This window comes from Vigna unguiculata, chromosome 1 (assembly GCF_037176805.1).
Source record: "Vigna unguiculata cultivar grain cowpea cultivar isolate G323 ecotype 2 chromosome 1, ASM3717680v1, whole genome shotgun sequence".
Lineage (NCBI taxonomy): Eukaryota > Viridiplantae > Streptophyta > Magnoliopsida > Fabales > Fabaceae > Vigna > Vigna unguiculata.
In genome coordinates, this window is record NC_140792.1 from 42081498 (window position 1) to 42093679 (window position 12182).

General features: G+C 31.3%; 1 protein-coding gene and 1 pseudogene across 1 annotated transcript; both read right to left on the reverse strand.

The window, feature by feature from the left end:
* Positions 1 to 563: 563 nt before the first annotated feature.
* Positions 564 to 2816, reverse strand: LOC114179571 (wall-associated receptor kinase-like 20 pseudogene; annotated as a pseudogene).
* Positions 2817 to 9551: 6735 nt separating this feature from the next.
* LOC114178795 (protein CHUP1, chloroplastic-like) lies at positions 9552 to 11619 on the reverse strand. The gene is made up of 3 exons (XM_028064889.2): positions 11437 to 11619; positions 10475 to 11315; positions 9552 to 10143 (listed from the first exon to the last, which is right to left on the reverse strand). The coding sequence occupies exons 2-3, from the start codon at positions 11312 to 11314 to the stop codon at positions 9700 to 9702; spliced, it is 1284 nt and encodes a 427-aa protein (XP_027920690.1). The 5' UTR covers position 11315; positions 11437 to 11619; the 3' UTR covers positions 9552 to 9699.
* Positions 11620 to 12182: the final 563 nt, after the last annotated feature.

Consider the following 12182-nt stretch of genomic DNA (forward strand, 5'->3'; position numbering starts at 1 on the left):
AAAGTTTTCATGTTCCAAATAAATGATGATACAATAGAAGGTAAATAACAAGTTTATATCGTTTAAGTGTGAGTCAAAGTTTTACCTTAAATAATTAAACATTATATAAGAATAAAGACTCATATATAACACCGTTGTTTTAAGATTTTGGTGTAATCCTAAGGTCAAAAACTTTATATGTGTAAGACTAATGTCATGTGATCATATAAAATTACACTATCTCGATGACTATAAACCATATATATATATATATATATATATATATATATATATATATATATATATATATATATATATATATATATATGAAAAAATATAATCCAACAAGGAGCTTTTGAAGTTCATCCCTTCATGAGTTTGTTGGAACCTCGAGCGTAAAGCATGAATGAGCAGGGTGGGTGATGATGAACCTGAGGCCCTATATTTGGTAAAAGATCGCATATAATCCTTTGTGGATTCGATGAATCATAACCTTTTAATGATGCTTTCCAACTATAACAAACTGAACTTCCACTTCAAACTCAGATTCAATTCGTTTACCCAAATTGAAAAGGGAAGATTACTTTGGATGACAAAGAAATCCAAAATTCTCAAATATTCTAACAACTCACATAATGAATTCAAAGCATCTGATTCCAACCCAATCAAATTCTCAGTGGCCTAATCACTATCTCTCTAAGACCCCATTGCCACTACCTTCTTTTTCTATCAATACAGATATACTAAGTTTTGCACCAATAATAATTAAATACTAACTACTACACAGTTCATTTATAATCAAACACAAACCACACGTGTACGTACTATTTCACTCTCATTCTACAATCCTAATCATGCAGAGTAGGCGTTCAACAATGTCCTTCATACTAGGCCTTTCACCTTTCTTCTCTCTCAGACATTCAAGTGCAAGCTCCAAGAACAGTTCTATGCTTGTCAACATTTTATCCCCACAACTCTCCACGGAAACAAGCCTTTGATCCACCAATTCCATGATTGTACCATTGCTCGCACGTTGATTCACATGAATTGCCAGGTTCACATCATCTTCGTCACGATTGAAATCAATCGCTTTCTGTGAAGTCAAAAGCTCTAGCAACACAACCCCATAACTATAAACATCACTTTTATCTGTTAACTGGTAATTGCGGTAGTATTCAGGATCTAAGTACCCCAACGTTCCCTGAGCACATGTTGAAACGTGACTCAGTCCCGGGCTAGCCAATCTGGAGAGTCCAAAATCTGAGACCTTGGCATTGAAATCATCATCCAATAGTATGTTTGTTGACTTAACATCTCTGTGGTAGATGGGTGTGTGTGCAGCAGAATGAAGATACGCCAATGCTTCTGCAGTTTGAAAAGCAACCTTGAGCCTGGTTTTCCAGTTTAGAAAGTTGGAACAATACCTGCCATGAAGATGATCGTAGAGGGTCCCATTTGAGATATACTCGTAGATCATAAATGGTAGCTCAGATTCCACACAGCACCCCAAGAGCCTCACCAAGTTCTTGTGATTCACTTGAGACAGTATTGCAACCTCGTTAAGCACTTGTTCGGTGCTTTTCAGGTTTCCCACTCTGGCTTTCTTCACTGCCACTAATGTTCCATCTTGTAGCTCACCTTTGTAAACTTCCCCAAAGCCACCACTCCCCAAGAACCTCTGTTGGGAAAAACCATTTGTTGCTTTCTTCACCTCTTTCAGTTGAAACATCCTGCAAGGCTTCTCCCCACCACTTGATTTCAGCTTCTCTTCTCTTTCCTTCGCTTTGTTATCTCTATAGGTTGAGATCTTCCGGGACTTCGAGATGATGGTCAGAACCACAAGAAGAGAGAAAAAGGTAACAACCACCCCTATTGAAACCACCAAGCTGGTTTTCCATTTGGGTTTTCTCTCATACCTCACACACGTTGTGACAAAAGGGTCCCAACGGTGTCCCCCATTACAAAGACAGCGAAATAAGCCACTTCTACCAGAAGGGGAACACGTAGAGTCTCCAGAGCAATCCTTCTGCGTCTTGCACACTGGTTCAGGTGGAAGAGCCCATTGAATTTCAAGCCCTTCCTCCCACTGATTAGGAGGCTTGTCTTGGTTCAAATGAAGAACGCTTCTGAAAGCTTTGCAGCCAGACTCATGGAGCCTGATCCTGTATGCTGAAGGTATCCCTCCAGCTAGAAAAGTGCAACAAGGGTGAAGACCACTCGCACATTCAAGCGCTCGTTTTGTGTCAACGTGACCTGAACTCTCCAAGTAACGATGGCAAACACTGGAATAAGTGCAGTTGAGAGGAGAAACCAAGAGGCGTGGAGAGCAATTAAGGAGGAACACTGTATTGGATGAAGTTATATTGAAAGGAAGTGACTGGTTCAACCATATACCGTTGCTTCTGGGCATGTCTTGTGTAACACAGGAACCTGGTAACCAAGGTGATGGCTCTACCACCATGCGTTGGATTGAAGGAATGATTCGGAGAAGGAGATAGGAACTTCCATTGAGGGTGTCGAAGTAAAGGTTTTGAGAGTGGGAATCACAACGAAGCTTGTAGTATGGATCACCACAACTTGGATGTGTGCTCAAAGGGTATGGAACTTGCATAGAGCCACAGTTTGGACATGTCTTCTGTGAAGCAGTGTGATGGGAAAGGAGAAGGAAAAGAAGAAGAAAGGTATAGGAATAGCAGAAATGGAAGCAGGGTCTCATGTTTGATTCAGCAATCATTTGCATGGAGAATTATTAGGGAAGAAACATCTTATGAACTGAAAGATACACCATGAATAAATATAAAGGGTGCACCAAGTTACTGCAGAAAAAAGTGGCTGCAAGAATCTACCACATTGAATACTATTCTGGCCCATCCTACGCCTTAGGTCCAGCTTGGCCAAGTATATGATTCTCAAACATATGTTTAAGGAGAGTTAATTATTATGAATAAAAATATTATTTTGATACAATTTTTATAAACATAACTTGTTTAAAAGTAAAGAAAATTATGTAGATGACTTTTTCTTTTTAATTTTAAACAACTCAATATTAAAACAATAAGTAACTTTTATTACAAATCTGTCAAGACATTTAAAACCGAATCAAACTCGATGCATATTTTACTTCATTTAATGTGTTATCCCAAATTTGATATGGATTATAATAGTGTTATTTTATTTATATAATAATTTTTGTATATATAACTAAACACAATTCACAATATATAAGTGAACCTTACAAGTTTATTTTGTGGGATTGAGAAGTTAGAGCCTATCATAGCGAACTTGTTTGAACATTCTGTTTCATCCGATATTGGACCGCTAACGGACCATCTACTATTTCTATTTTTCACGTATGAGATGAATATATCTCGACGTGAGAGAGTGTTTTGGAAGTCCCACATCGACTAAAAATATAGTCAATTCATAATATATAAATAGGTACAATCCTCACTTTATAAGCCGGTTTTATAAGATTGAGTTAGGCTTGTGCTTTTATAATAAATAAACACAACTTTAACTAATATGGATTATAATAGTGCCAAAAGGACAAGTTAGTGATCTTGAAATCAAATTAAACTTTTTCATCCTTCACTCCACGTAATGCTAATGTTTTATTTAACACAACAGATTTTCAGGAATTAACTTTTTTATAGTTTGACTTTACAATTTTATAAATTATTGGCCATAAGCAGTAGTTTTAACCTTATTTTAGCATAAATGTTTGTGGTTTTCTATTTTGTTTAATAATAAAAAAATTAGAACAATGTCGAATAAAATTATTATCTTAACTTTACGAAAGAAATTTATAAAATAAATTGATGTCTGATTATATATGCTTGAAACTCATTTTATATAAGATCTTTAACATGAACTTATTACTTAAAAAAACATACATTTTTTATTGAAAACTTTTTTTAAGTAATACTTATAAATTTTGTTATAAATAAAATGTGTAAGAAATTATTACCAATTTGTTTGTAAAATATTTTGCACAAAATATTTTTCACAATAAATCTTATAAAAAATACTAATGAATTATATAATTTTATGTAAAATAATTATTCATAAAAGAATTATTTTTCAATTAAAATTTTTGAAAAAATAATAAAATATAGTTTTTACTTACAAAATTTTATAACAAATTTGTAAAAGAATTTTCATGAAATATAAATTCTTTTAGTAGTGTCCGTGAATAATGTTCTATAAAGATAAAATATAATTATTATGTTTTGTTGTGAAATCAAATAAGTCTTACAAATAGTCTGTGACTTAAATTTAGTGTGGGCGTTTCCATGGATGACATCTCCATCATCCAGCTTGAACACCACCTCTGATAGACGCAAGCATGGAATTTTGGAGACGCAATCGCTGTATTATGAATCAGAAAGGAAAAAATGTCATAAAAATGGTGGTCATCAATGGGACCAGTTTTGATACCACATGAACGGTATCAAACTTTTGTAGCCATATGTATACTATCTTTATAAGGTGCAAAGTGAGAAGGTTTTGGCATGTACTCAATTTTGCAGTGTTTCTCTTCATAGTGGAGAAATTGTGGTAATTTAAATATACCAAAATGCAACACCATTATACTTATTGCAGTATCAGTAATTATATTCTGCCATTTACTATTCTGACACATGGATCATGCATGCGCAACCACATTAATATTAAACCATTAATATCACCATGTGAATTGAAGTTGAAGGTTCAAACGGTAAAAATGGAGTTGACATGAACTCTCACATCAGTAGAAATAGCTAACTTTGTAATATAGTTCACAAATTTATAGTTTTGAATGGTGAGTGATGTCTTTTTTTTTATGTTGGCTGTTACCCATTATAATGAAGATATTTTTAGTGTTTTTTTCATGTACAAAGTGATAGAAAAGATTCTGCATAACAAAAACTAGACACCTGTACACATATTATAGTTTATTTGTATGTCAGTAAAAAAAAAAAAGAAGTAAACACACTTATTATCCCATAAATTTTAGAATCCATGTTTCGCGTATTGACAAAATTAAAAGGGATTCTTAATAAAAGTTAATACTTTTAATTTCTTTTTAATATCAAAATTTAATTAAGGATCTTTCCTTTATTTTAATAACTAAAATGAAATAAAAAGAGAGTGCAGGAAAGAAAAAATTGTATAAAATATTTATACCAATTTGGATTAAAAGATTTTATATCCAACTGTTAATCTTTTGAAAATAAAATCATAATTATAGTCACAAATAAGAAAATGTAAGGTTTAGAAAACATCTCTTTAAAGACACAAGAAATAAAAGACACCTATCTTGAAACCCATAAGGGATGGATACTTTCTTTTAAGTCTTATAAATGATGAAGACACGTCTCTTTTAAATCACACAAGAGATGAAGAATCACGTTCCTTGAATCCACAAGGAATGAATACCTCCTTTGAATCAAACAAATGATGAATAACTTCTTCTACAACAACACTCAATCATACAAGAACTCATTTCGTGAAAGTTATTTCTCTATTTATACTAGGATTTTCAAAGTTTTCCCACAGAAAATTATCAAGTACTCAAACTTGTCTTTCTCTAACTTATGTATCTATGTAGAATGAACTCTCACACCCTCATTTATAGAAGCCACTTAGAAAATTAAGTTAAAAATATTAAAAGTCAAATCACAATTACTAGAGATATTTATAATCGATTATTCCAGTTCAGCTTCGGAAAAACATTGTTTCGGACTTGGATAATTGATTATTGTAGAGTCATTTTTTAAAATTAAAAAAAATACTTATGATAATTGATTATTATAAGTGATATGCGTTCTAGTAAAATAAAACATTCTCTTAATGCTCTGTTTGTTGTAAAAATAAAACCTTTTCTATGTGCTCTGTTTGGTTGGGTTCTGCTTGTGACTCTTAACATGCTAATTTAATTATCTTAAATAACATACACATATTAGAATACTTAAACAGCTAAACTCTAAAGTATTGAATGTATCTCTTCAAATCAAACATTTAAATTTTTCACATTTTTTCATAGATCATCGTCATCACCATCAAAACTCCTTTTTAAAATAATATGTTTTTTTTTTGTCAACCATAAAATCCACAGTAATCATCTATGAAGAAAAAAAGAATATCAGTTTTAGCTTTCACGCTAAAAATTTTACACATTAATTTATAAGTTAATATAGATATTTTAAAAAAGTAATTATCTAAGTATAAACAAAAATAGTTAATTTTGGTATTTTGAAAGGTTAATTTTTAACTCAGAAGATACCTGACAAAAAGAAGTAGAGGATATGCCATTTACGCCGAACGAAAACAATTAAAACAATAGTAAATCTCTTATTGGATGTGTGTATTAAAGTTGTTTTAATATTTTCATTTTTAATTAATTCGTCTACAAAAACTGTTTACATTTTCTCTTTTCATAAGTTTACTTGTATTTTCAATCTTTTTAATTATTATCTTGAATTTATTTTTAATTTTCTACTTTAGCCTCTATTATTGCAATAATATAACTTTGGTCTATCTATTTATTTGACATTTAATTTTAATATAAAAATTATATGACATTCTATTGTAATACTATGTCAGTATATTTATATTGGAGTGACGATATTTTAAATAATGCCACGTTATGTTTATTAAATATTAAGTTAATAAAATAAATAATTAATATTGCAACTAAGGATATTGGTTTTGATATTCCAACTAAAAATATTATAAACCTAAAATAAGTCAACTTAAAATAAGAGCAATACAATAAGAAAAAGTACAATTAAGTATTTTCTATATTATTTTTTTTATAAACATAGCTTATCGTGGACACTCTACTTAATATTATAGTCGTAAGAAAAAGGCAATTTATAAACAACCATTTTATGCATGTTAAGAGTCAAATTTAGTGCCTAAGATATGTGATAAACAATGTTCACTTAGAAATGTCTATATTTGTAGGTATTGGTGGCCACTCACGGATAGGGCATCATCTCTTTACTTATTGTTATCTTTTATTGTATTTTGACTTGCCATATTTTACTACAAAATGTTTACACCTTTATAAATTTTATTTTGAATTTTGTGAATATTACTTTATCATATTTAAAATTGAACACAATTTTTTTTTTACCGATTGACTGTCAAATTATTATATTTAATGACATAATTAGTATAAAATGATTTTGAATTTAAGATGAAATATGCAATATATTTTAAATTACATATTTTTATTATTTGCTTTTTTTTAATTTTATAAAATATACTTTTGAATTTTTATTTTCACGAATTTTATAGTTAACTTTTTTATTTTATAAATTTTATTGCTAAATTTTAAATTTTATTAGTTTCATTATTTAAATTTTAAAATTATGCACGTCAGGTGCCATCCAGTTTTTTGTCTGCATTCTCTTGGTAAAATGAGAATTTTTGCTTCGTTAACCATTTGATCAAGTTGAAATTTTAAAGGCTGATCCTAGACACGTGATTCTTCACTTTGACTAGTATGATATTTGTTTTGAAGTTTGTGGTTAGAAAAATGATTTTCACTGTTTTGTTGTACTTTATTTATGTATATGTTTAAGATTGTAATTGATTGAGATGAAATTATTAATATGAGAATATGAAAATGTGATCAAGGATGTATACAATTGAGAAAGTAATTAGTTATGGTAAAAGTATTATTGTGATTATGATGAGTTTGTTAATGTATACAAGCATTGTATGTGTTTGATCTAATTTCATGGGTCTCATGTAGAGATTTATGGTGTTGTTATTTTAATGTATGCATTGGACTATGGATTCAAGTAAGGTGACATCTTAAAACTCTAATGATCATTCACACTCAAATAGAGTAGAATGATTCATGTGATGAGAGTAGCAGGAGATCTTCTAAGGCAAGATAATGACTTAGATGATCATGGATTAAACCTTGTGTATGGTAGGGAGAAATCTATTGGCAATGACTCTGCAGAGTAGCACAAGTACAAATCTACGGTGATTCTGATTCGATATGTATGTATATGGATAATTGAGTTTAGTGTCAATTGTTTGTGTGCAATTATGTGAATTATTGTAGTTTGTCCATGTATGGCTTATAATTGATATGTTTTAACAGTCTTAGCACATCGCTCCTTTTGTATACTAGCTTACTCTTGCATGTCGTGGTCTTATGTTGTTTTTTTTTTTGCGTTGATCATCACTATACGAGCAGAGGTAGATACTGGTTTAGAGACATCTTTGAAGGATGAGAAGTCTGTAGTTACAATTGTGAGTTTGCAATAGATGTATGAGTGGTTAGTATGGGAATACCTTTGTAGGTTTAGTGTTGTTGTATACATGGTATATTTTTGTAATTTGAATTCTTAAAGATTTGTATTAATATATTTTTTATTCCAATAATCAACCTTTGAATATTATTATAAAATGTCTTATTTTATTAGTTTTATACTACTAAAATTAATGTCAATATAAAATTTCATAAATTTTTTTGAACCTACTTATCTAAAAATAGTTGTTAGAGATTAAAAAAAGTATTTCAATTTTTAAAGAGCTAAAAACCAATTATTATACTTGGATAAAAAAGAGAGAAATTTATTCATTAGTGACCAAAATCTTCACACTTGTGAATGTTTTCTAAATAAATTATTAAATCAAATTCTAACTTTATTTGAGTTTAATGTTGATACAGTAAAATAATTTCACAATGTGATTTTGTTATAAATTACAGTTAAGATAATTATTACAAAAGTGAACAAACTTATTATACATGATAGTTTATTATTTTTTAAGCAAGGTATAGCTAAAAGCCATTACACTAATTTCCCAGGTTGTAAAAATCCCTAATGTGACGTCGACATCTTATAACAAATTACAGTGTTTTTTTCTCATTTTATTTTATATTGTAAGTTTTTAAAATATTTATTTCTTTTTCTTTTCACTTTGGTACCGACTAATATGTTTACCTTAACTGTTGGATGAGTTCTTTTAACTGCATTGTAAAGATATGTATATTTGTTGAACTGTAGTTTGCAAACTAAAGTCTGCATTTTTTGTGAAACAAACTTTTATCTTCCGATAATGTTTCATATAAGAATAATAACCATGGTTGAAGTAGTAACGAGTATTTTAAATTTCAAAACAAATTAATCAAAATCCAAATTAATTTCTGAATTTCAAGGGTATCAAGCAAAAAAAAAAATCCACTTCATGAAAGGGCAAATGAAACAACTTTTAGAAACATCTAAAACAAACAAACATGAACTTATATAATCATCTTAAACCATAAACATTCTTCTTTTGTTGGACATGTCATATTAAGATTAAATCATGATTTTAAGTCAATTTTATAAGATTGGACTAAATTTAACCCTACTATGCCACCACCTATTATGGGTTCTTCCTTGTAGATACTAAACTCATTACCTTATTATCTTTTAAATTTGAAATTGTTACAGTCAATTCGTTAGATGTTTATTACACCTGAATATATATGTAGCTGGTGCTTACACTATGCTCAATACCTATTTACAAAGTCAATAATTTGATGAGATATGTTAATGGTAGATCACATCGTGCTAGATATATGTTTGAAACTGTAAATTGTGGTGTTCTGAAGGAGGAAGGAGGTAGCTAGTGTTGCAACAAATGTGGTGTCACAGTCACTGCTTCTGCGCCAAACTCAGAAGCTTCTTGGTAACAACTAAGTATAACACAACACAGTACTAAGTTGGCTCAAGCACTAGAACACGATTTCCTTCTAGGAACTACATTTTCATCTGTCCCTTTCGAAACAGAATGTCTAATTCTACCTTTTTCACTTCCTTCCACCCATCTCTTCAGCCTTTCAACCAACTTTTTCCTTTTTGAACAACCACTGTCACTGTTATGATGCTCATCAAAGGAAGGATCACTGTGATGCTCCAAAACAGAATTGTGTAGTTCATGCTCTGAGTCATAATGGATAACTACATCATTTCTTTCGAATTCCAATTCTGAATGGCTTTTATCTTGATCATGTTGTTGTTCATGAGGCCTCATTAGATCATGCCTTAAACAGGCATTGGTCCACCGCAAGTAAATCAGCTCTTTAGCTTCATCTGCTCGGTCCTTCTTCATCTGCTCCAGTTCATCCACAACCTGTTTGTACTCTTCCCTACTTACATCTCCAGCTTCAATCTGCAAATGGAAAACCTTATATTTAATGATTTAGATCCTTATAAACTCTCCCTCCAAACAAAGAATTCAATTGGAACACACTAACAGTAAAAAAAGTTATTTTTCTTCAATTGTTCAACCTTGGATTATGGCTAAAAAATACTAAACATAATATAAAGACTGATATATAATTGCTTGAGAACACAACCCCTTTTATGCTAATATATGATTTGAGTAACTGACACCAGATCAAGATTAAATTATATACACCCACCATCACTATTATTTTGATGATTGATCTGGGAAACCTTAGATTTGAAGCAGTAAATGATTGGTTTTATGCATTGCTTACCTCTGAAGCATGTGATTTTTCTGCTGTATCAAGCTTCTTCAGAAGTTCATTCTTTTCATCATGCAATTGATCCAAATCCCTCTGCAGCTCTTCCATTTTATCCTCTAGTTTACCAATGACATCAACTTTTGTTTCCAAGGCATCACGGCTTCTCAATATTTCTTCTTCGTCCATTTTGATCTTCAAAGCCTGCTCCTTGGCCACGCGGGTTTGTGCCTTTGATTTCCTCATCAGCTTCTGAAACTTCCTCCGAAGCATTCTATTCTCAGATTTCCAACGCTCTATCTGTTCTACAACTCTGAGATATTGAGCAACAAAACTCTCCAACCTCTTATTCTGTGTCTCCATCGATGAAATCTCCCTATCCAAGAAGTCAACACGTGCAGTCTCAAGCGACAACATGGTTTTGATCTCCCCAACCACAGTTTCTTGCTCCTTCAACCAACAATAACGATCAAACTGAAAACGCAAGGCCAACTCTTTCATTTGCATACCCTCAATCCTGCTTCTTAAGCCATTAATCTCCTCTTCTAAACATGGCATGTCAGGGATCAGAGAACTTTCAGCAACGACACTTTCATCCAAAGTTGTGCTATTTCCTTCATCTTCCATACAAGAGAGGCTATCACTATGACAACAACTTTCTTCATATGAAGGGTCGTGGTGGGAATTGTTTTCATGGGAACCTGCTCCATTTGGTGATAAAGAAGAGGTTTTAGAGAGGCTTTTCTTTGCCACGAACCAAGCATAGACAAAACCAGCAAAAGACACGGCCAAAGGAACACCAGCTTTTAGGATCACTGGCTTCAGGACCTCATGCTTTGATGTTGAGTTTTCCATTCTGAAGAACAGAGAATTTGGTTAGACTTTTATTTTGATCAAAAACCCAATGGAAGACACTAAATATATTAACTTGATTCTTGCTGTGTGTTGCGTTAGCAAAGGTTTGAAAGATGTTTTACTTTTAGAGGAAGAAGCACAATGATATAGCTTTTTGACTTCCCCGAGAGGCCTTCTACGCCACCAAATGCTGTCAACTAGCCTTGTTCGTGCTCTTTGGAATCTAATTCTTTTCTGAATTAACAAAATTTTTGGCTTCTTTCCTTCTGCGGTAAACCATGGTGTGAGAGGATTTACAGGGATATCCATTGGGAATTACCAAAATGGAGAACTGCACTTCACTGGGAAAAATTATTCGTTGAATGGTATGATTTCATATAATAAGGTTTGAATCAAGACTGTGTAAATTATTACGATTTCATTATTAGGTCAACTGTAGTAATTATGATGATTTTGGATTTAGGGATTATTATGTGTCATGGGTTTAGGGTTTACGTGTGGGTGTGATGATACTAAATGACTATAAAACTTAAATATATTTTTATCTATGTATATTTTTTTATATACTAACTATTGATTTTTTTTTTGTGTGTGTGTTAATGCGTTTTCCATTGACAAGTTTAATATTTTCTTTCTAATTTAATTTTCCAGAAGAAAAGAGAGATCATATAAAAAAGCTTTAGAATACAAACTCGAGAAATCTTTTAACTTAAACTTTATGAAAAATTTATAGTCGACCATATACTTCACTAAGTGATCTCTGATCAACTTTATCATAAAATAGACTTAAAAGTTTAGGCTTCTGAATATCCAAAAAAAAAAATGTTTTCAAATGAAAAAAAAAATTATAAATCTTAGTACTCTCACT